The 25,987-nt window shown below is 41.4% G+C and overlaps 1 protein-coding gene across 5 annotated transcripts in view; it reads right to left on the bottom strand.

The window, feature by feature from the left end:
- The window catches only part of ADAM23 (ADAM metallopeptidase domain 23), a 210,146-nt gene that overhangs the window by 102,158 nt on the left and 82,001 nt on the right, over nt 1-25,987 (bottom strand). For all 5 annotated transcript variants that reach the window (XM_061607894.1, XM_061607896.1, XM_061607895.1 and 2 more), the window contains exons 4-7: nt 17,998-18,061; nt 6,566-6,648; nt 3,485-3,548; nt 1,304-1,376 (exon numbers count right to left, since the gene is read on the bottom strand). In XM_061607894.1, the coding sequence (XP_061463878.1) occupies nt 1,304-1,376; nt 3,485-3,548; nt 6,566-6,648; nt 17,998-18,061 (284 nt within the window). The remainder of the gene's footprint in view (nt 1-1,303; nt 1,377-3,484; nt 3,549-6,565; nt 6,649-17,997; nt 18,062-25,987) is intronic.

Raw genomic sequence — 25,987 nt, 5'->3', positions numbered from 1 at the left:
TTTACATTTTTTAAAAAGCCACCCAATGAAAGGAATAAGAGAAGTGCATACAGTCAAAGAACCAATTATTTCTTAACTTTAGTTAATAGATGGAACACATTACACAAGGCATATTATACAATGCACAATTCCGCCAAAGTGAAGCTCTTTTAACTGTAATTGATTGAAACAGGAGAGAATTATGTACAGGAATAATTCCCCAATTGAAATTAAAGGAACAAAAGCAGTTCACTTTGGAAGGAATGTGTGATAGCAGGTCATGAGAAAAAACAAAACAGTGGAATACAAAGTTAATGAAATAGACAAACCAGGGCCAGCAATAGTTTGTGCCCAGTTGGCAGAAGCAGGGAGGGGGAAGAAGAGAAAACAGACAGGGGAAAATCCTTTTTGTTTATATTTTGTTCAACATAAGAATATCCAGCAATACCAACTTACTAAAAGAAAAATATACTGGTTCCCTATAGAAGAAAAAAATGTTGATAAAAGATTTTAAACAACTGGAATGAGATTTCCACATCAGTAGATGCCAACCAGGCCCAGCTCCAATAGTAGCCCAGGTGGGGTACTGGCCTAGGGCCCAGTGGCACAGAGAGGTCCCTTAGTGGCCCCAGTGGGATGGGATCGACAGCTTGTTGCTGACCTGATCCTATTCCAACAGACTGGAAGGCCATTCCGTTCCGTGTGTCGTCATCCCCCACTAACTTATCTTTTTATCCAAGCTGTGAAGGTGGAGGGGAAATTGAGGGGTTAATACCACAGAAATGAAACACTGAGCCAAGAGGTCTAATTTGGCCACTGTTTGACCCAATGCCCGGTGATAAGGAGATTGTCTAGGCTAGTTGCCTCCTAATCTCTATGTTATTAATATTAACCCCTTAAATGAGTTGTGCATTGTGTAATATGCCTTGTATAATGTGCTGAAGGAAGATTGTTTCCATGTTTTGCTAAACACAGAATTATCCATACAATCAGGGACCCTGATTGCACAGGGTTCCCAATCACAGGGAGGATTCTAAGCAAGTTCAGTCAAATGTGCAAAAAATCCTTCTTCAGAACTTCTGTTCAATGTGTAATACCCGGAAGAACTAGGAATGGAGACACTGGTGGAGGCATGCACAGCCCTGCTCCCTTCTACATGTTTTTTTCACATGCTTTCAAAGAACATCTGAATAAGGCTGTAATGCTGTAGATTCCAGTGTAGATTTCCATCAATTATTTTAATAATTGTTACATCAAAAAGTTCCATTTGATTTTTTTTAATTGACAAAGTTGTTGTATAGTACTATGGTATCAAGCCTCATACCAAGGTCTTCCAATTGCTTTGAGGTATTTGTTCCTAATGTCCTCTGGATGACATGTGGCCTACCTGTACTTCTCTGTAACAAAAGAGAAAACAGGTCTATCATTGATTATACAAATATAAGCACAAGATATTCCAATATATGGAGTATTGTTCAAGGGTATGAAACTTCACCATTTAAATTAACTAAGAATGCAGTATCCTAACAAATTAATCCAAATGTGAAAAACCATACTACATGATAGAGACTTCAACAATGAAACTTCTCATTTTAATGTTGCAAGTAGGACCTGTAGCAAAGTATTGCCATATGAAATGCTCCTGTTTACTGTTTTAGTCAGTAAGCCATGGCCTCCTCCACGATACTTCATCATATTTCCCCTCCCACACATTTTTCCATCTCCTTGCCCCCCACCTCAAGACAGTCAGCATTCCATTATCACTAAGGACAGTCAGTCCTTAGTAAGATGTTTTGGGGGTTTCCTAGGATGGCCAGATAAAATTCTACACAGTTATTAAAGATGTAGCTATGCTGTTTTACCTGGCCATCCTAAGGTCCCCCCCTTTTTCTGTAGTATTTCTGTAAACCTTCCACCAGAATGGCCGATACTGTACCTCTATTTTGTGGGTCAGTGATACCACTGACTAACTTAGTGTCACTGATTTCAATGGATCACTTCTGAGTAGGACTTAGCTGAATATAACCCTCACACTTTAATCCTGGAAATAAAGGGAATGGTACGCTCCTAATCAAAAACTTACAACTTGTTTCCTAGGAAGGGTGTCATTAGTTTGATTGCCTATATCCCACAAGCAAGTAAATTTGATGGAAAGATCCACAACATGATCTGGACCACCACCATGGTGTAGCAACTGACTGGAAATGCTAGCTCATGTCATACATCCATATAAGCTGTACATACGTGTGAAGCCTTCCATATTTTGCAGAAATAAAACTTCAGTTAAGAAAAAAAGTAAATAAAAATCTACCTTATCTTGCTGCTCTTAAAGGCAATAAAGACAGTTTTAGGAAATGCTCTCCCTCTGAAGCTAGAACACAGGCTTTAGACAGACGACCAGAGAGCCAGGAGATAGAAATTGTAGAAGAGGCCAGTGTTTGTCTACTGATATCTTGACGAAGTGCAGCAGCTAAACTGGGATGTAAGCTGGGACAGGACTATCTGTCTCTCTGGAGACATGAGAATCCAGTGGGATGCGCAGATCAGAACCATATTGGAGAGGGAGAAAAGCCTAAGAGGGTAACACTATCCGTTTTGAACCCATGATTGTGGAGAATCTGGATAATCATCAACATGCAACTAAAGCCATTAATGAATAAGAGCATTTTTGAGGTAGGGATATAAATATACTCCCCTCTCCAAAAAGGTGTCACAATTGCCCAAACAGGACCTGACCTCCAAGATAATTCTAGAAGTCACTGGATTGAATGGGGGTTGTACTCCTACAATCTATAATCACATCTGTTTTGATTGCTCTCTTCTTTTTCCAATTTCATCCCACTGTCTTCCTTTTTTAAAAATAAAGATAAACAAATCATAGGCCGGTCTGGTCACTACAAAGACCAATGTAAAGTCTATTTCTTCCTGCAAAGGCAGGCAAACATTCCTTGTTCTCCAGATGTTTATCTAAAATCTGTCTTCTGGGTTAGAGCTCAGCTTCCCCACAGATGGATGCCTGATGTTTTTAAGAAAAGAAAAAAAACTCCAATTTGATCTACACATATAGTAGTTGTCATTTGCAGTTAAAATATTGGAAGGAAGGCCAATGGTGAGAAATAAAAGTTATATTTCAGCTTACAACACAGAAGGAAAAAAAACACAAAAGGGGAAGATAGTAATGTTAGTTAAATTTGTACCTGACAGGCAAAAATGGGCACATATATGACTGAAGGTCGGAAAAGGGTATAAGGAAGCAAGCGAGCAAACAGTGGAAGAATCCAGGCATACTTTTGTTACCTACTATGCAATAGTATTCATGTTCATAGAATATGAATACTATTCTTTACTCTTTAAGTAATCCAACAAAATATTCACAGTCAACAAATATAGGCAGTCATACATAAATCAGATTGCAAATATAACTGACCTACAGACTTCTCATTTTTTATTCAGACATGCCAGTAACAAACCAAAACATCACCTACATACATCACTTTTAACTTACCACACTGTGAGTCAACTCCAAAGGCTCTATCAAATACACGTAAGAACTATCTTCAAACATACCACTAGAATATAAGAAAAATATAGTTTTGAGAGCATTAAGGCAAGGAAACTATAACAGAGTAGGTGTTTATAGAATCACCAGTACATATTCAGACTGAAATATTTGAGTTCAGAGCTGCTGCCAGGTTTGAGGCGCACTGGACCAGATGCTTTCCAGCCACTCCAGCCTCCCCCCCCCCGATAGCAGCAAGGTGGCTGAGAATTGTTTTGCTAAGGGGCTTGTGTCATTCACAGCGGTGTTAAACCCTCTATACGCGCTCCCTGCACTGGGACTTTTAAAAAGGTCTTCAGAGTGACGCATCCCTAGAAGATCTTCTACGAAGTGCAGGTGCTAACAGAGGGTGAAGGCATAGAGGGGCTTGCTCATTTTTTTAAAGGTTAAAAAGGAAGAAAAGAACTCTTAGCTACCTTGTGGCTACAGAAAGGGGGGCCTGGAGTGACCAGGGTCAGATGGGGAGTGGAGGGCACCTGGTTTCCAAAGGCAAAATAAAGTAACTTTCACTGTGAATCTCTCCCTTGATTTCTATATCATCCAGGGCTGGCAGACAAATCAACACATGGTTAGCTTGGTTTGTTTACTGGGGGAGGGAGAGTGGTGTGTGGAAAAGAAAATAGTTATTTAATTGATTGTTGGGCTACTTTTTGAAATGAAATGATTGTTCATTTCAAATGTGTGAGTCAAGATTATTATTCCAGATGTGTGGAGATGAAAGATTTTCTTTTTTAAAGTCTCAAAATAATTTGGCCAGCCTTGGTATTACAGAGAGCCAGTGTGGTGTAGTGGTTAAGGTGTTGGACTACAACCTGGGAGACCAGGGTTCAAATCCCCACATAGCCATGAAGCTCACTGGGTGACCTTGGGCCAGTCACTGCCTCTCAACCTTATGAAAACTCTATTCATAGGGTCGCCATAAGTCGGAATCTACTTGAAGGCAGCACATTTACATTTACATTTTGGTATTACAATCCTTGACTTTGCTGTTCATCCTCTGGCAGCCTCACTGGGTGGGGGGATTTAAAATGAGTAGAGGTGAATGGGAAGACATTTGCAGGGAAAAGAATTGGAAGACAGGAAAAGGATTAAGCACTGTCCTCCCACCTACCAGTTCTCCCCTGCAAATGATTCCCAGCTCATTCTTACTGTTATGTGGGAAATGTGGAGTTGTGAACCCATTTCAAATTACTTGCAATTATTTATCATTCAACAGCACTTTTAATTTTTAAAGATATTTAGAAGACTCCTTTTAGGGTAAATCGTCCCAAAGGGGCTTTCAACAGCATTAAACAACAGTATATAAAACATTAACTTAAAACCAGGGAAAAAATAATTAGGGTTCTATTCAACTGTCCTACTCCGAGTAGACCCATTAAAATTAATGAACCTAAGTCATATCCGTTAACTTCAATAGGTCTACTCAGAGTAGGACTAGCACTGAATACCGCCCTGTATAAACAGCAGCTCAGCAAAGTCAAAACCCACAATATAGTTAAAAATAGAAGAGCACAAATATCTTTAGCACTGATGTCTAATAAGATCCCATAGTTCATTTAGGCATTCATGTTAGAGATGGGTGAGCTTTGATTGATCCGCAAATAAATCTAAAATAACTCCCTCCCTTCTAAACATTTTCTCTGCCTAGCCCCCACTAGAGATGGGGGAGAATTCTGCTTATTTCAGAACCAGAATTTTGAATAGTTTGTATGCTTGCTCTGCATTATGAAGCAATCATGCTTGCTGAAACCACAGTGGATTTTCCCCAACACTGGATTTTTTTGACAATGGACACACATTTGTTTTTCCTGTAAACAACACCTGGAGGGTGAGCGGCCCACCCGCCCAATGTTCTGCCTCCAAGAGCAGCAGTTCCACTGCTTCATTTCTTCAAGTCATGGTGAGAGGTGCAGCGGCTGGCCGGTGGCTTCTTTGCAGCCAGAACCAAAAATGGGGGAGTGAAGATTCAGTCCAGAGGGCACCCACCCTCCCTTCGCCGCCTCACCCCTTACTGGGCAGACAAGAGGCATGACTGGGCAGGGCTCCTTTGCTCTGCTCCCTGTCTGGAAAACATTTGCTGTGAAAACAGGAATTGGGCTGCCCAAAGCCCCGTCAGAGATGGGCAGAATGGGTGGTGGTGACGGCAGCAGCTGCTGCTGTTCCCAGCTGCATTTCCAGAAAAGTCCAGGAGGAAAAAAGTTTGTGAGGCACTTAAGGCCAACTTGGATCCAAGTTGCCTGACAGACTCTCCAAAGAGACAGAGAGATTTCCCAGGTGGAGAAGGAGGGAGCCCCATTCCTTCCCAGGGCAGGCCGTGATTTTTCCTTCCCTCTTCTTGGGAGTCATGTTGACAACATGCAGCTTCTTCCCTTTACCTGTTGACTTGGAAAGCAAGCTCAAGGCTTCTCTGCGGCCCTTTTGGCTCACTCTAGTGCCTTCTTGGATGGTGATTGCTTCAGCTCGGCAGGGGTGTGTGTCAAATTGAATCGGATTAATGAATAAGTTGGCGGAAACAAGCAGGCACAGGACTAAACGGTCCTGCTGATCCACAGGAATTGGTTTGGATCAGCAACCAGAAGTCGATCCCATCTCGAGCCCCCACACACTCCCACAAACATCCTTCTTCCTTTTTCTTTAATGCTTTGGCTGACTGGGAGGCAGTTGCAAAAGCAGCAGCAAGGCTCATCAGGAAAAGAAGGCTTTTCTCTCCCCCTCCCTCATCCTTTAATTATATAACAACTACATTTATTTATTTATTTTATTTATTTTATTTTATTTATTTGTTGAATTTCTATACCACCCAACTAGCATAGCTCTCTGGGCGGTGTACAACAGAGGAATATAAATATACACAATAAAATCCAATAATTCAGTGCAAGGAACATGTATGTAGGCATCCACAAATCTAAAATCAGTTAAACATATTTAAAAGACTAAAATAGACTAAAATGCCTGAGAAAAGAGGAAGGTAACTAGCAAGATAAGCTAGAAACCAGTTAGATACTTAATAATAACACCAATACTTACTGGAGCCCATTGCATGTTGAAAGAGCAGCTTTGGAGTCCTTGACACCTCTGATAGTCCCATGATAGTAACAGTGTTCTCCTCCCTGAGGATTAACAGGAATCCTTTCAATTAAAGTTTTTGCAATTCAATTTTAAATGGGCTAGTGACTTGAGTGTATGGTTTAATGTTACATAAGGCCAAAAGCACACCTTTTTGAATTCAGAAGTTTTTGAGAGAAGTACAAAAAGAATGTATTTCTCATAACTGAAGTTCTCTAACATGTCTGATTCTGGTTCAGATATTCTGATAGTTAATGTTATAATGAATTTTAAATATTATGTTTATATTATCAAAATTAATTCTTTGTTTGGATTGTTATATTGTGTTTGAATTGACGATGGATTGTTATTGTGTTGCGAGCCGCTTTGGGCACACGTGCATGGTAAAGCAGCATAGAAGAAGAAGAAGTTACATTGATTTCAGATGCAATCTTAAAACACACTTACTAGTGACTGGGCCTGATTAAACCCAGTGGGATTTCCTGCTGAGTAAGCAGGCATAGAATTTTGCTGTCAAGAGGTTAAGAATTCAATCCTTTAACTAGTGTTCTGAAGGAGTACTCTTTGAGGAATCATCAGACATATATTCTAATGAACTATACACATATCTGCCTTATTTATTATATTTTAATAGCCAGAACACCTACTAACATGTTTTATTATGATAATCCATTATTCTCTTTAAAAGAAGGCACAGTTTTTACAGAGTGGTTAGCAATACAATCAATTGACTGATAAGGAGACTGTAACTTAAATAATATGTGCACTCTCTAATCCATCTGAGCCTATTATATGTGAAACTGAAAACTTAAGTTACTGTTTTTGTTTTGTTTTTTAAATCCACAAATAAGAATTTCTGGAAAACACTTCACTGGAAGAACAAAATGACAACTGCTAGTTTATCAAGAAAATCAATGAGTAAACAAATTAGCCAGATATCCATTAACGAACCTATTCTCTATGGACAGAGAGGAACACAGAAGGAAAGTGCTAACTCCACTTTGGCACAAAACTGTTTGGATAATGGAAAGGCCAAATGCCTCTTCTGTCTGCCACTGCTTTCAAAAGAATTGTACACTATGGTCTATGCATTCCAAGTGGCTCATTCCAAAGGTCATGAAGAAGTAATTATACTCTTGGTCTTACAGCTATTATTTCTAAATTATTTCATCTCATTTTCAAGTCTCCACATTGAGAAAGACAGGTGGAGGAAACCTAGCAGGTTGGACCTTAATAAATGCATCTAAAATTAATGTCTCTGTTCTAATATATAAGAAAGGTGCTACCCTTAACCTTCTGTGTAATAAATCAGTTCTGTGTTGAGGGAATGTGAGTAATGATACCTGCTATAGAATATGCAATTTCAAGGTCCCTCTCAGTGTTTCCAAATCAATTGACTCTGAAAATATCCTCCAGGAAACCTAGATCAAGTTACTGCAACATGTAAAACAGCCCATTTGCTGACTCAGTTCTGCGTATGACTCATGATTCAGCAACTCTAGTGCTGCTGGTAATACAATAGTTCATTTAGCACTGAGTAAGGGCCAAGAAGTTTTTTTTTTTACTTCATCTCTTTTTTGTAAATTCCTTTGAAGGCCAATGAAGATGTTAGGCTCTCAACTTTTCTGTCTTATTGTAACTGTCCATATAAGGTAGTAGTGCATACATCAATCTTTTCCACAGCGCAACAGAGAAAACTTAGGTCTTGTTCACAATTTCCACCACCAGCATAACTTCTACATACAGTAAAATATGGAATAGTCCCAGGGTTTTCACACTCGCTAGACATAAAGGTTAATATCCAAACTATGAGATCCAGCAATTATATCAACACTGGTTCTCTCTTGAATATTGTGTCCATTTTTTTTTAATGGAAATTTTACTTACTGTGAATTTCTGTTCACGGGTAGGGATGCATAACATTAGGGATTACACCTCCTACTGGACTTGACAGACAGGGTCTTCAAAGCCTTTTGCCTCCTCTCCAGGGAGAGGAGTCATGCAACCCTCCATATCAAGCTGACAGAGCAAGACAACTCCTTGACCCTGCAAAAAGGAATTCAACTGTGTAACAGCTAAGAAACACCAGGAACAGCAAATGAGATACACTGCAGACAGGTATCAAATAAGTCAAAATGGAAGGGGGGAAACAATAACAAACATACAAACTCCACACATTGGGTAAAGTATTTAAGGTGCTGGCAGAAGCCCTAGAAAATACATCCCCCATACTAGAAGGCCACTGTAGAGGAAGGAAGAGGAGGGCAGAATGTCATTCATCCCTATCTGCAAACAAAAATTCACGGTAAATAAAATTTCTGTTTTTGCCAGTTAGGGAGGAATGACATTCCTCATTAATGATGTAGCAGAGGAGTACCCAGAATTCACGCCAGGCTTCCTCTGCAAAGCAGAGCACCTTCCTGCCAAAGGCAGCATCTGAAGATGAAAGTGAGTCTGTCTTATAGTGCTTCACAAATGTGTGCAACGACGCCCAAGAAACAGCACTGCAAATATCCAACACTGGAAAGGCAGCCCTACAGGCTGTTGAAGTACCTGCCTATCGTACAGAATGGGCTGTAACACCCAGGGGTGCCTCCTCACCCAGAGCCCTATACACATGGGCAATAGCTTCCCTTAGCCACAGAGGAACAGAGAGGGAGGAAATCTTGCCCCTTGAGGGACTAGAAAAAGAAACAAACAGTGCCTCTGAGCTTCTGAACTCTAATATCCAATCCAAATAAAATCTCAAAGCACTCCTGACATCTAATGAGTACCACCTGCATTCTTGCAAACACGACAGGTTCAGACAGAAAAAGGGCAGAACAACCTTTGGAGACCTGTGGAACACCAAGTTGACTTTAGATAGAAATGACAGTTCAACACTTCATTTTGGTGAACACCCAAAGTTGAGGAGAGGATGACAACACCCCAAGTCTACATGCAACGTGATGGCTACCAGGAAAACACGTTTTAAATGTTACCATGTTCAATGGACAAGTGGTCAGTGATTCAAATGGGGCCCAATCAACCCAGAAAGCACCCAATTAAGATTCCATGTGGGAAATCTGTGAACTGCCTGAGGAGAAACCAGAGGCACACCCTTAAATAAAACTTTTATACAAAGAGTGGCAGGAAAGAGATGAGCCACCCAGGCTGGAAAAAACACTACTAAGGGCTGCAGCCTGATACTTGATGGTAGCAGCACTCAACCCTTATCCAGCCCAGACTGCAGGAACAGTTCTAGAAAGCAGGTCACTACCCAATTTAGCACACAATGACAAAGAGGACTTCCACATCATGGAATACACCCTGTTGGTAGAGGGAAGCTGAGATGTGAGCAACATCTCCAGGACCTTCCCAGAGAAACCTAAGTCACGCAGCCGGAACCACTCAGCCTCCAAAATGTCAGATGGAAGAGCTCTGGATGAGGGTGGACAACCGGACCCTGAAGCAACACATCCAGCTGAGGAGGAATCTTCCATGGTTCCCTGACTGACATGTTCATTAGGTCTGGGAACCACAGGTACCTGAGCCAAAAAGGAGCTATCAGAAGAATCTCCACCCTGAATTCTCTGAATAATATGCTGGATGAGACTGAATGAGGCAATGCATACAACAGACTCCTTGGACAATCCATCGGGAAGGCATCCACTCCCAGTGCTCGCTACAGGGTATCTGGGCAATGAAGCAATCCACCTGTGCACTGTCCAGAGATGCAAAGTGATATATCAGTGGAGCCTCCATAACATGAGTCAGATGCTGAAAGACTGCCAGATTCAGCTACCATTCCATCACCAAGATGGTGGTCCAACTCAACCAATTGACTACAATGTTGGTCTTCCCCGCCAGGTGTTCAGCCCTCAAGGATGACAGATGTTTCTCTGCCAAATGGACCAAGCAGTTGGACTCTGCAATTAGGGTTCTCAAATGTATGCCCTCCTGTTTGTTCATGTATGCCTTGGTTAACATGTTGTCCATACAGATAATAAGCCCTCTCAATCTCCTGGGCAAACACCCCCAGGCCAAGTGAGATTGCTTGCAATTTGAGGAAGTTGATACTCATATCCAATTCCTGACTGGACCATGTCCCCTGTACCATACAGTGACTGAGGTAGGCACCAGATCTGAAAAGACTCACATCTGTTGTTAGAACGACCCACTCAGATTCCTTTAGACCAGTGTTTTCAACTCTGATGTTGTTGGACTACAACTCACATTATCCTCAGCCAGCTAAGCCAATGGTCAGGGATGATGGGAGCTGTAATCCTTTTTTTTTTCAATAATTTTTATTCAAATTTTCATAAAACATACAAGACAAAATCATAAAACATTCAAAGACAAAAAACAAAATCAAAAATAGTTAAACAAAAAGAAAAAAAGAAAAAAAAAAACAAAAATAAAAAATAAAGAGTAAAATATTGACTTCCCATTTGTCAAAGATCAAATCAGTTATAAGTCTATAATATATAGCAATCCTGTCTCTTAAGTCATATTATAAAATCACTTTCCTCCAGTAGTTATCTTACTTAATCATCAAATCTCATAAACATTACTTTATTCTTTCCACAAAAAGTCAAAGAGAGATTTCAATTCTTTAAGAAATATATCTATCAATTTTTTTTTTCCAGATAAGCATATCGATTAATCCATCTCATTACTAATTATGATAATCTTATTGTCATAACCATAGTCAAAATAAACATTTCAATTAATCCATCACATCAGAATCTGTTAGGTTCAGTAATTTCAGTAGCCATTGTTCTATTATCTCTATTAGTTCCATTTTCCATCTTCCATCTTCAGTAGTCTTGTTAAGTCCAGTAATTTCAATATCCAATCTTCCATTATCAGTATTCCATAATAATCTTGCTGTCAAAGCCATAGTCATATAGTAAGAGTCTGATGGGAATTACCTCTATCCCAAATATTTTCTTGCCATCCATTCTGAATAGGTTGCTGAAATACTGCTGTAAAATCATATCTCTGTTCTTTTTTTCAAAATACACTGGGTCATCTCTTAAAAGTTTTTCCATTGTCACATGGCTGCAGTTAATTCCATAGATTTTCTCTATATTGGGCTCCATCACATCATTCCAGTCCAGAAGATAATCCATGCCATTGATAACTTTATCTCTAGAATCTTCATTAATTTCTTCAGAGATAACATTGAGTTCCAAACAATAGATTTTATTTCTAAAGTCCATAGACTCCAAATCTTGTTCCTGTTCCACGTTTGTTCCAATCTCCGGGATCTCCTCTCTCACAGGGACCCCTATTCCAGTCTCCAGGGTCTCCTCTCTCACAGGGACCCCTGTTCCAATCTCCGGGGTCTCCTCTCTCACAGGGACCCCTTCCAGGGTCACCTCTCTCACAGGGACCCTTATATCTTTAATCTCCTGCTTCATTTTACTCAATTCAATTTTCGTTATCTCAATCTCATCCATTATTTTCTGAAACATAGTTATTTCCAGATTCTCAGCCACTTTCTTAATTGCCATTTTAAAAGAAAAATATAGGAAAACCACTTCTTATTTCAGCAACAATTGGGTTAATACTCCAAACTTGGTGACATCACAGTATAAACAGAGCAGACAGCCTTATCTCTCCAATAGTTAAGTAAACAAAATGCAGTTCCCAGGATCGAAACAATTAATGGCAATCGTCAAGAAACAGATTCGTCAAAATAAAATAGACCAAAAAGAGAGTAATCTCAAAACAGTATAATATTTTTCAAAATAAAAATCTGGAATAGAAATCCCTCTTCTGTGTGTATCTTTAGAATGCAAATCCAGGACAGCTTTTTGCAACAAAAACAGAGATAAGCTATTAATTAGTGCGTAGCAGAGAGAAGTTACGGCTCCCCAGTGAGATGTCAAAAACCGATCAATCTGGCAAATCTCTTTTAAACAGCAACAATTTAAGTCAAGTAAAAGAAAAATATAGAAAGAAGGGTGCTTGCCTGTTAATGCGTTCTCTCTTAGAAGATAAGATGAACGTTCGCTTTAACAGATAGAGCTTGCTGTTGAAAATCCGTCCCACCTTCGTCGGCTGGACCTCGTCCCATAAATTAATGAGATCTGGTCGTCCCAACAAAAATAGGCTTTGAGGTTAATCTCTTCGTTTCTCCCTACCCGGGAGAAGTTTAATCAGTCAAAAAAAAAGAAAAAACTGACTGATATATCTGAATAAGCTTCTTTTGAGGCAGGAGCCCGTCTCAAAAGCAGGCACAGGCTAAGTCACCCTTCCCGGAAGTCGATGGGAGCTGGGAGCTGTAATCCAATAACTTCTGGGGTCCCAAATCTGAAGAACAATGCTCTAGACTGACTCTCATAGTCAGACCCTGAGGGACTAACCACCACTTGAGTTCTGCTTTCACACGGGGAGGAACTTCCACCAACAACCATCACTTTTGGAGAAACCGGTCCTATTAAGGAAGAAGCAGCTGCTGAAGCACCCTGGAGCAGAACCAAGCCCACAATACTGTGTCATAGGCAGACACCATCAGACTCTGAAGGTTAGCCAGGACCATGAGATCAACAGTCCTCAGAGACAGTACCTGAGAAAGGAGATGGAAGATGAGTCTCTGCCCAGTGCTGTGACATACGCATGCAGAACTGCAGCATATTCAGGTGAACACCCAGATCGATAACACCCAGAGGACATTCTTTTCCTCGTTCACTACAAAACCTAGACTCCTCAGTCAACCCAAGGTAAGTATGATGTCTTTCCAATACTGGGACTCCAACAGGGCCCTTCCAGGATGTTGTCCGGGTAAGGATGAATGCAAACTCTCATGATGTGGAGAAATGCAACCAGAGCCACTAACACCTTTGTGAATACCCTCAGTGCTGAAAAAGGCTGAAAGGCAACACCCAATACTGGTAGTGTCTGCTTCTGTACAAGAACTGGAGGAAGGCCGGGTTGGGATAAGAAGATATGCCTTGGAAAGGTCTATGGAGACCATGCAGTCTCCTTTTCTTAGTGCCACGACTATGAATTTGAGTGTCTCCATCTTGGTGTTTCTTGGATAACCACTTATTGACCCCTTTGAAGTCTAAGATGGCTCTGATGTCACTGTTACTTTTTGCACTAAGAAAAAGATTGAATAAATGCCTGATTTCCTCTGCGAAGGTACAACTAGCTCGATGATGTAAGTACAACTAGCTCGATGATGTTTATCTCCAATAGGTGGATTGCTAGCAGGAAGTTTTCATATTTGCCAGGTTCCTGGATGGGGGTGGTGGAAACAAAACAGTTGTGGGGAAACTTGGCTTAGCCCTAGACACAGTGTCTAGCACCCATCTGTCCAAAGTTATCCATTCCCACAGATGAGCAAATGGCAATAGACTGGTCCCCACTGGTAAGTCCGTTCTGTCTTACAAGTCATGATGAGGGATCCTTCTTCATTCCCTTTTGGAACTTTATAGAAGGGAAGGGAATGCCCCCAGGTCTAGAAGTGGAGCCATGATCTCCACATCTGTCTTGTCGCCTTCTTTGAGGCATGTAAGAGGAAAAACCTCTGGATTTGTTAAGTATCAGTGAAAGACAAAAAAACTGACTACAGTGCCACCTACATTCCTCTCTGCACACTGAAGGCAGGGCTTTTTTCTTAATCCCTGGTGTATCAGATGTGGTTCCAAGGGATCACCAAACAACTTCCCCCCCCCCAAAGGAAAGAGCATTAAGGCACACCTGAGAAGCAATGTCCTCCACCCACTCATCACCCACTCAGGAAGCCTGACATTCCACTGAGCTACAGTGGAACAAGCTACAGAACATGGCACAAACTATACTGCATCCACAGAAGCACCAGTAGAAAGAGTGGCCATTTTCTTAATAAACTTGGGCATGTTAGCCCTGGCACCCATTTCCTTCGTCCACATGAATAACACTCAGGAAAACACCATGGAAGTGGCCAAGGCTCTAAAGGCCGGACCATCAGCCTCAAAACCCCTTCTCAGAGCCCCCCCAATGTGTTTATCACATGGGTCTTTGTGGCCCTGCTCCCCATCAGAGAGAATCACAGAAGGACAAGTAAAGGCCAGAGGATCTGCCACTGGGAAGCAAAGGCAGTTCAAAATCTGCTCTGCAAAAATGTAATGCTTGTTTGGCCATTTGGTTAGGCACCTCAGGCTTACCAGGAGCAGCCCAGTTTGCATCCCATACCACACCAAAAGCCTGCAGAAAAGGAACTGTGACAGGGTTCATGTCAATCAATGGAAAAGCCTCCTTGTCCTCAACTGAACCCGAAGTGAAAGGAATCTCAGAACCCCCATCTGCTTCTGTAAACTGTAGCACCCTGTCTGCCTTTACTAACAAGGAATGGATACACCTCAAAGGAGAACAACCTGGGTTGTGGCTGAACCAACACTTCACCATAGCTTGCACCGTAGCTCTGCATCCTTGCCCACCATATCGGGGTGGGGGCGGACATCAGAATCAGAGAGGATCCCCAGGTATCACAGTGGGTTGCTTTGCCCTCACCTCCCCGATGAGGGTAGGTGTCTGAACCTGCTACAAATCAAGGCACCGGGGACTCATGAACAACCATAGGCTCCTCCCTTGCCTGCTTAGAACAGGATATCAATCGCACAACAGAAACCTCCCTTGTGCATTGAGCAGAAGAAAAGGAAGATACTGCAGAGCTGCTAGATCTGCAGGACTCCCCCTTCCTGTGCCTGTCTGAGCTGGACCTGTGTCCTCTCTTTCGTTTGTGAGAGTGCTTCCCCTTATGTTTTTGTACGAAACACAAATAGGTTCCTTAATCTCTGAAGAAATGTAACCTTGTATCCACGACATAAATTTTGGGAGCTCGGATTGAGAGGGGAAATTCAAATGATCACGTAAAGAGTACTCACCCCCACACACCCACTGGCAACACCGGGAGCAGGTGAGCAAAACTGTTGCATGTCTGCCAAGGTCATCAGAGACAGAGGCATTGCCATCAGACACATTTCCCACTCGAGCAGAGTCATGGCAAGAGATGCCAGGCAGCGGGAGAAGCCATACTGGTAGATGTGTCACAATCCCTGCACACCACAAAAAGTATGGGAAAAACACATGCTGAGTCTCTGCCCTCAAAACCTCAGTTCAACCACCTGAGCAAGCACCATAGCACTAATAACACAGAATGGGAGGGACAGCACTGCCATGATCTCACAGCATGGCCTGCCAAGCCAATCCCTCCACAATTCCAAGGGAGCAAAAAAGACTGCTCCTGAGGCAGAAAATAGGCAGCCCTGCTTCACAGGGGGAATGAGAACATGCCAGGTGCTCAGTAAAGTAGAAGTATGGCCCAGGAGACACTGACAAAATGGCAGCCCCACTTCACAAGAGGAATCAGGACTGGCCAGGCGGGCAGACTATAACGTAGCTGAGGAAGGCAGTAGAAAATGGCGGCCCAACCTCACAAAGGGGAATGGAACAAGTCCAGTTACTCCTCCATTTTATCACTGAAGCAACCATTCTTGCACTTTAAAAGCAGCTAGAAAGTACACTTCTTTTCCCCAGCCCACAGTAGTGAAGTAGTGACCAGGAAAATAGGAGAAAGGTACTGGGAAATGAAGGGGAAAACCGGAGTGGGAGAAAAAAGGTGAAAGAAACTAGGAATGAAAAGGGCAGGAACTGATGTGAGGAAAATGCCAAGACGAAGAGGCAGGTAAAAAAAAACCCTACACAAACCAGACAAACTCAATATCAAAGGCAGTCAAGCAACTGGCAACCACGGATAAAAGAAGCTAACAACTAAGGGGAAGAGGAGACAAAAATAACAAGCGAAAGGCAGAAAAACATCAGAGTTTGAACAGAGAGTGAAAAAGACCCCACCATCACAGACTGTAGGTGGGCCACTCTTGAGAGCAGGACTTCTTCCCCTTGGAGAGGAGGTAAAAGGCTTTGAAAACCCTGCCTGTCAAGTCCAGTAGGAGGAGTCATCCCAAATGAGATCATCCATCTCTATCTGGAAAACACAGGATTCCCTGGTTTAGATGGTCTACACATGCATGGTGATGGAAACAAGGGACTATGCACGCAAGCCCAAAGCTTGCCTCTGACCTCATCATGCACAGAAGCAGGAGACAGAGATAACATCTAAATAGGTCCACAGTCTCAAGTCTCTCCGTTCCTTATGTAAAGGTTCAATACGTGCACTATCCCTTATAAATGACAGCAGGAGTACAGACCTCTGTAAGTAAAGACAGGATAATTATGCTTCAAAGAGGCATGGTTCTATTTCCACTCAGATGCAGAACAGGCAGCCAGACTGACAGTATTGCAATGAGGTAGGGAAGGCAGTTTTATTTCCCACTAATCCTAACTGGCAAGCTATGCCTTTAATATATTTTTTAAAACTAATAGTACAAAAATGGATACAATTAGAACAGCAACTTCTAAACTTTTGTGTAGTACCTAAACAGGAGAGCATTAGTAGAAATCTGCAACCATTTACAATAAAGCATTAAATAGGGCATATCTTAACAGCAAATTCCATAAACCACAGAATGTGTGACATACGGGGCTTTAGCAACTCAGGTCACTACAGTAATTTTGTTTACTCTCAGCATAGTAAATTTTAGTCAATACACATTTTTCAATTTAATGGCAGACAGAGCAAGATAATTAAATATAACTTTTCTAAAACAAAAGTAATTACATGTTTGATAAGTGTCACATGCCTTGAATACAGTCAGTATATTATTATATTACTTTGCCAAAATCACAAACACAGTTAACACTGATATTTAGAACAAGACAGTGAGATTAACAACATTCAGCATTTTTCATGCTTTCATAAAATGAGATATTACACTAATCTTATTTGGCAATGTGCTTTGGATTTTTATTATGTAACAAAAACAGTCAAGCTTTTCAGCATCTTCTCAATATTCTGTTACATTTAAATAATTTCTTAATATCTTAAACTTGGCTGATGGTGACTTCAAAGCCAGACCTATCAGAAGCTCCTTCCCTTCTGCAATTAGCTTCCTAAAGTGATGATCATTATAACTCCAGATATTTTAAATATGAGCTGACTGACAAAGGAGAAGTTCTCCTCCAGCTGACAATTTATACATGTGAAAGAGATTGTCAATACACATTCAAATCTACAGAAAGTTTTTAAGTGATCTTCATGACCTTATAAAAAGTTCCATCATCCATCTGAATGCTGATGCATGCTACATCCAAAATGATAATTTCTAGTTATTCCAAGCAGGTTAATGGAACTTATCCTTTGCTACAGATGTCAATACAAGAAATGTACTTCAAAAGCTGCCTAGTGTTGTACTATGTTTTGGCTGCCTAGAGTTTGAAATGTGCTAGGCAAAAAAAAGAAATGTAGCGAGCATGCTAGTAAATGTTTACTCTTTCACCAGAATAAAAGATTTCTACAATACCTTTGAATATTGTGGTTTTCCTTCTTCATAATATATCTCCACATAATCAGAGGATAATAAATCACTACAAAGAAATGAAAGTATACACAGTTTTTAAAACAGTAGTACTAAAAAACCTGCATGTGCTCAACCTGATTATCTTTCCATTTAATATTTTAACATAATTCATCCTGGAAGTGTGAATCTAAAATAATGAAGAATATTTGCCTTGGCTATTATCACTGTCAATCTGCTATATCATATATATATAATTTTTATTTTAATTTCTGTGAAATTTAAAATTAGGTTATTTGACTATGATGCTATTTTAGCTTTACATTATTGAACTAACACCCAACTAAACCATTTAATTGAAGAACTACATGTATACAGTAAATGTTATGAACAATAGCAAAAAAGAATAGTACAACTTTCGTAAGCCACCTTTCTGTTTTTCAGTGCTTAAGACAACAAATTAAAAGCAATAACACAGTACAACTATGAAACCTATACACCAAATCAGAAGACAGAAGTAGATAAAACAATTTAAAAAGTTAAATGAAGCAGTGAAACACCTTCAACCCAATGAACTAAAAGCCTACCAGAAAGAAAAGTCTTAATGAAGAGGCAGAAGGCCACCAGAGGGCAGCTGATATCAGCACAGGAAGTAAAAGGAATGACGATGCTATGAAAAAGGCTGGTGGATACCAGATAGGAAAACACAAACTAGTAGATGAATTGAATTGTGAAAATGAACGGTATTATGATCTCTAACTGAACATGAACATCAGTCACAAGGCAGACATGGAAGAACAAGACTAGTGCCAGGTAGAATATAATGGAAGTAAGGTCAGCAGTGGGAGTCAAATATCCCCTGCATGCGCAAAAAAAAAAAGACACTGGAAATGGCACAGAAATCAGAGATGCAGCTCTATGCTCCAAAGGAAGCAGGGCATTGCTCCTTAAAGGAATTATTTGCCACTATAACTCTACATACAAGACAATTTGTTATTTTCTTAATAAAATTTATATACTTTTTTTAAACAGTCATGAAAATATTGACAAGGAGTATGAATCCCACAGGAACCAAAACAGCTGTTGAAAAGAGAAGAAAAAAGAATGAAGGATAGGACTGAAGAATTGTTGTAGTTCAGCAATCTTCCCATTACAAGGAAAAGGAAACACGATCAGAGTCTTTGGTTTACACCAGAGATCACCAACCTTTTGGGGACCATGGGCACAACTGCAAACCGGATAAATTGTTGTGGGCACCACACATATACCACAACTTGTTCAATTGGCTACAAGTGAATGTTTCTTTCAAGCCTAATCTTAGGGGGGGGGGATGATGCCAGGGAAGGCCCCTGAAGAAGCATGTGCCCCACTGTCAACTGAAGAAGCATGTGCCCCGTTGGCAACTCCTGGTTTATACAATTAAGTTACAACATGACAGGCTATATCCCGCTAAAACATATAAAGACTTAAGTGTAGGCTTCATACCAAAGATCTCAGCAGACGAGGGGATGGGGCTTGTGTGCACATCCATGCCCCTCCCCACTTTTAGTCTGAACACCTGCAGAGAACTCAGGAGGAATTGGGATCAGGCTCTGAAGAAAGAAGTGAATAACACTTAACAGCCATTATGCATTTTCCTTCTGCAATGTAATAGATATTATTACCAACTTTGGGGATTATGTAGACAGCAGCAAATAGATGTGGTCCAATAGATTGGTTACACCACTTGGAAGTGGAAGGCATGAGGTGAAGATCTGATCCCTGTGTTTTTAGGCACCCTCTTCTACATCTTCTAATATCAGTTACCCATATAAAAAATAAAATGTCCTGTGCTGGCAGCACAACAATACAAGTCAAGAGTTGCCAAAGTACTGAGAGCTCTGAGAGAGCAACTTCCTTGAAGAAAGGCCAAAAGCGGGGGGACATGGCTTGCTGTGCAGCAAGCTGGCCACAGAGCTCTTTAGTTCTGCTCTCCAATAAGGCCTTTAGTATCAAATAACAGCAATTTTTGAGTGACTTATCTTACAAAACATTGCCAAAGTACAAGAGCTGAGTGAGCAACTTCTTTCACAAAAGGGCAAAAGTGGGGGACATGGCTTGCTGTGCAGCAAGATGTCCACATAGCTCTTTAGTTCCGCTTTCCAATAAGGCCTTTACTATCAAATAACAGTAATTTTTGAATGAATTAAATCTTACAAATCATTGAGCTCTCAAGGAATTCAGCCTGGCACCAGCAGAAAGCCTTGGAAGACATTAAAACATAGTTTCCGATCAACAGCACTGACATGGCGCCCAGCGGGAACAGAAATGGTAAGAACCTGAAATTGACAAACAGATCTGATGGTAGTAAACTTACAGTAGGGTCTAGAATCAATTGCTGTGCAATACACTTGCAGACAATCTGAAAGCAGCCCTGGCCCCAATCAGACACTAAAAGAGCTACAGTCTCAAATGCAGGACATAGTTACAATGGCTAATGAAGCAGCAGAACTGGGAATCAAACACAAGTCTGGTATAGAGAAGCTAAAAATGGCAACTTGAGATTTGTGCCTACATATGGAGAAGCAAGGGAATTTGGGGCACAGGGCCAATATTTGGATCAGGGGGATCCCTCGGAGGTGTCAAGAACGCTTGAATGTAATATGGCTCTTGTGAGAAGAACTGTGGGATTTCATCATTTCCAGAAATGAGGCCTCTGTGTGAGAGCAAAGATTTTGCCATTTCATTTCCCAGCTGCAGCTAGTTAGAAGGCCTGAGCAGAACACCTGCTTATCTGCTAAGAGCCTGATACCCAAGGTCAGCCTGGCCTGGGAATGGTGGGGTTACGTGCTAGTTAGGCACAAAGACTAGAAGTATTACATCATGAGAAAGCCTCCTGATTGGCTAATTAGTTCTGGACTGTTACTAGGGTCTTTTCCATAAGTATAGGAGTGAAATCTTTAGCCTTTGTTTCCCTGGGTTCCATCTTGCCTATAGGTAGGTACCTGTGTGGGTTCTATGCCATATACTACCCAAGCTGCGCTTCTCTGATGAGATGTGGGATTTTACAACTACCTCTTCTGTAAGTAGAGAATAGGTTAGTTAGTTTTCTTGTTTTGTTTTTGTGACTGAACTCTCTGTCTGTATTTTTACCTGGCCTCTTCTGGGTATGGATTTTAAGGAACCATTTTGCTGCTATTAATTGTGCACTTATGAAAATGAAATGGATTGCCTTCAAGTCAATTCCAACTTATGAGCAACCCTATGAATAGGGTTTTCATGGTAAGTGGTATTCAGAGGGGGTTTTCCATTGCCTTTCTCTGAGGCTGAGAGGCAGTGACTGGCCCAAGGTCACCCAGTGTGCTTCATGGCTGTGTGGGGATTCAAACCCTGGTCTCCCAGGTCATAGTCCAACACCTTAACCACTATATTTTATTCAATAAAGCTACTTATTTACCAGTGTGTGTTTATTGCAGGGGGAATTTGGCTCTGAATGTGGTACCTTGGCCACTGACCAGACTACCGTGTATTTGGGTTTGCCCGAGGCTCCAGAACAAGGAGTGCCCTTCTAGCTCTTGTCCTTTGGAATCCCTGGCATGTTTACTTCTGGGCTCTGGGTTTTCCCTTGATTCAGAGTGGTTACCAGTTTAAGGGGTGATGGTAGTCTACCTACCTTGCAGGGTTGTTGTTGGATTACTTACACCCTGACAAGGGGAGATATTTTGCCAGGATCAATTCCCATGGGTGGGAAGTTGAGTCCTGGGACTGCACAGAGTGCCAGGCTGGAGGCACTGATGCTGACAGGAGGAAGGGGAGACCCAGCAGCTTTCATCATCCAATGGTTTAAAGATTTTGGAACAGGCTGTGAACTATCTAAAAGGGCCTATCTAAAGAGAATGCAACTATAGAACACCAGGCTTGAAAGCTCAAAATGGAAGGAAAGCCCATGATCTTGTGATAAGATTTGATTGGTGCAATCTGAAGTGTAGAGTATATCAAGCTCTTCGCAATTTTACAGAAATTAAGTCCCAAGACTTCAAATTCAGATATACCAAAGCTAGGTTTACCAGTTCTCCAGTTTTCACCCAGAGACTCTGATTTTGGAGGGGACTCCTCTGGGTCTCCAGGTAAGGCACCCCAATCTCTGGGCTCTTAGCTTTCATTTTTTAAAAAAAAATAGTTTCTAGGTGGTCTGGTTCAAGAGATATACACCAAAATATCAGCCCCCCGCAACTTCTATTAGTACTGGCTGTTCAAATCCCTTTCAGGTTTTTAGCCAATAGTGAAGTCAGGGTTGTGATTGACAAGGGATTTGTTGATCTCCAGGCAATAGCTAAACCCCACTGAAAGTTCTGAATACAGTTTCCTTTTCCTGCTTGTCTGCACATCAGGAATTCAGTAAATTTATAGCTTTCAGCAACATAAAGAGTACTTTATGCAGGAGATTTGAATACATTGGGACTTGCTTCTGAATAAACATGTATATGATTACACTAGAACAAGATCACGGCAGGATCTTGGTAGGCATCCACAGTAAACTTCAGTTATGATTATAATAAAAATGTAAATACAGGTTTTTTAATCACTTGCAAAAAATAGCACATTATACATTTTATCTGTCAAATATATTTTGAACAAATTTTTAAAAGTGTATATGCTGCAGCTTATGGTGCCATTACAATGTGTTATACTTTTCTAATTATAAGGAGTGAAACAAGTTTAAATTTTCCTGGACTGTTGAAGACGGCAGTTTATTTGTCTTATTCATAACCTGTTTTGAAAGTTTTCCCAATATGAAATTTTAATCCTATACTCACTTTTCTGGGGGCAAAGTTGCAATACTAATTCCACATACCTGGGAGTAAACTCCATTGAATTCAATATGACTCACCTTTGAATAGACATGGTTAAGATTGTGCTGTAAATCAATGGGACTTTTGAGTGAACATAGCAAAGGATTGTGTTGTATATCTTTCTCTCCCCCTCCAATCCTTTTCTTTTTAAGCAATTAGGCGGGGCTTACTTAGGTGTCACTGCTTTTGTTTGGTAGGAAACTAGTGCTGATTTTTTAAAAAAAAATCTTCAAGGACCAACTGGTTTTCACAATAAACTATTATATGGGATGTATGTATTTACATCTCTAGTATGTGTGTATATGGAATCCTTCCAACAACCCTGTGAGGTAGGGTTGGAAAAGAAGGTAGCTCATAGGAATTTTGTTGTGGTTGGTATGGTATTGCATTTAGGAAATCATCACTGTCTTCTGTTTTTGTTTTTCTATTTGATTTCAGTTACCTCTGACCTTACTCCCTTACAGCTGACCTTACTCCCTTACAGCCATAGAAGCAACAACAGTGGTTCCATGTGATCAGCTCAACCCCCTTAAACCCACTGATGATGGACTTTGTTATTTGCATGATGGTTTGTTACCTGCCCAATAGTGGTAAAAGAGAATTCACATGCTGGGAAGTGTGGCTTCAATCGCTGTTGTTCTCATTTTACTGCCTGTGAAGGTAGATCAAACCATGTGTGTTTTCTGTCTGTCAATTATTACTCACTGGAATTGGGTTGGCTGTCAAAGTGAGTTTATAAGCCCGCAGAGTAGGCAGGAAAGAGTAGGGAATCTTCTTAACTCTTACTCATTTGTCAAACCTCTTTCTGAAGTGAAGGGTCAAGTCTGTAAAGACGTTTGGAGCAGGTATGTTAAAAGGCAGGCAGGGCATTCCAGGCAGAGGTTGCCAACCCTGCTTGATATGGATATCATTGCAGAGGATCCCTAGTCAAGCCTTACCAACAGCACAATCCTAACAATATCTACTCAGAAGTAAGTCCTGTTGAGTTCTATGGGGCTTAGTCCCTTACTAAGTGTGTTTAGAATTGCAGCCTTCAGGGACATCCATCTTTACTCCTGAGTGCTCCCATCTAACATCTCCACAACATTAGGCTCCCTACTTCCTACAATGGCTTTTTGGTGACTGGCCTGGCCTGAGGGCACTTAAATCTTCTTGCCGGAAGCAAGTAGGGTAGATTAAATGTTCCTTACCCCAGCTAAGCAGATGAGAAGGAATGATCCCATCACTTCAGCTGGACCTAGAAACATCCTCATTTAGCTAAGATTTCTATCTTAATTCCCAATCAGAGAAATGTTTTTGTTTGAGTGGTATGCTCCAAGCATAGGGTTGCCAGGTTAGAAGCATCCCAAGACCTGAGATTTGAGGGGCGGGCCCGAGTGATGCCATGGGGCGGGCCCGAGTGATGCCATGGGGCGGGCCCGAGTGATGCCATGGGGCGGGCCCGAGTGATGCCATGGGGCGGGCCCGAGTGATGCCATGGGGCGGGCCCGAGTGATGCCATGGGGCGGGCCCGAGTGATGCCATGGGGCGGGCCCGAGTGATGCCATGGGGCGGGCCCGAGTGATGCCATGGGGCGGGCCCGAGTGATGCCATGGGGCGGGCCCGAGTGATGCCAAGCATGATACATTAAGCATCATTCACAGTTGCTTGGAGCATACAATTGAAAAATATATCTGATTGGAAATTAAGATAGAAATCTTAGCTAAAAGATGGAGCCTGGGTAGGGAACATTTAATCTAACCTACTTGCTTTCAGCAAGAAGGGTTAAGTGCCTTCAGGCCAGGGCAGTCACCAGAAGGCCACTGCAGAGACAAAGGAGTCTAGTGATGTGGAGATGTTAGATGGGAGCTTTGGGGAGTAAAGATGGAGGCTCCTGAAGGCTGCAATTCTAAACACACTTACTAAGAGATTAAGCCCCATAGAACTCAACAGGACTGATTTCTAAGTAGATATAGTTTGGACTGTGCTGTTGGTAAACCTTGACTAGGGTTCTTCTGCAAAGACATCCATATCCAAGCAGGGTTGGCAACCCCCTGCCTGGAATACCCTGCCCTTATCTTTTAACGTGGCTGCTCCAAACATCTTTACAGATTTGACCCTTTACTTCAGAACGAGATCTCAAAAATGAGTAAGAGTAAAAAGTATCTTTTAAAATTGTTCTTTTCAATTCACTCTTGAATGAACATCATAGCTAGGGCAGATCCACACCATTCATTTAAAGCACATTCAACACCCATTTGAAGCACATGAATCCCACCACAGAATCATGGGAACTGCAGTTTGTTAAGAGTGGTGAGAACTATAACTGTGAGGGGGAAATGACACTTCCCAGAATTCTTTAGGGGAAGTCATGCGCTTTAAATGCGAGTTGGATGTGCTTTACACATATTGTGTGAATCCACTTAATAAATTTTTCAAAATGGAAATGAGCTATAAACCGTAGTGGGTGACCATGGGCTACTCACCATCTCTCAGCCTATCTGCCCCTCAGGATGAAAACAATGGAGAACCATGACTACCCCAAGGCATACTTAAAATTTAAAGGAAGTATTGTACAACCATAGTGTGAAATCGGATACTTATAGGGACACAGCATGACGAAACTGGGTGGAAGTAACGAGTGGGGTACCACAGGGCTAGGTCCTGGACCCAGTGCTCTTCAACATTTTTATTAACTACTTGGATGAGGAGGTACAGAGCATGCTTATCAAATTTGCAGATGATACAAAATTGGGGGGCATAGCTAATACCGTGGAAGACAGAAAGAAAATTCAAAGGGACCTTGATAGGGGGTCCCTTGATAGGGACCTTGATGGGGGATACTTGGCTCAGCAGTACGACATGTGAGAAGGATCTTGGAATTGTCGTTGATCACAAGCTGAATATGAGCCAACAGTGTGATGTGGCTGCAAAAAAGGCAAATGCTATATCAGGCTGTATAGTTTCCAAATCATGTGAAGTATTAGTTCTCCTCTGTTCAGCGCTGGTTAGGCCTCATCTTGAGTGCTGCGTCCAGTTCTGGTCTCTGCACTTCAAGAAGGATGCAGACAAACTGGAACAGGTTCAGAGGAGGGCAACAAGGATGATCAGTGAACTGGAAACAAAGCCCTATGAGGAGAGACTGAAAGAACTGGGCATGTTTAACCTGGAGAAGAGAAGACTGA

The sequence above is a fragment of the Rhineura floridana genome, chromosome 2 (assembly GCF_030035675.1).
Source record: "Rhineura floridana isolate rRhiFlo1 chromosome 2, rRhiFlo1.hap2, whole genome shotgun sequence".
Classification (NCBI taxonomy): Eukaryota; Metazoa; Chordata; class Lepidosauria; order Squamata; family Rhineuridae; genus Rhineura; species Rhineura floridana.
This window is presented reverse-complemented; position numbering and strand designations above follow the sequence as displayed.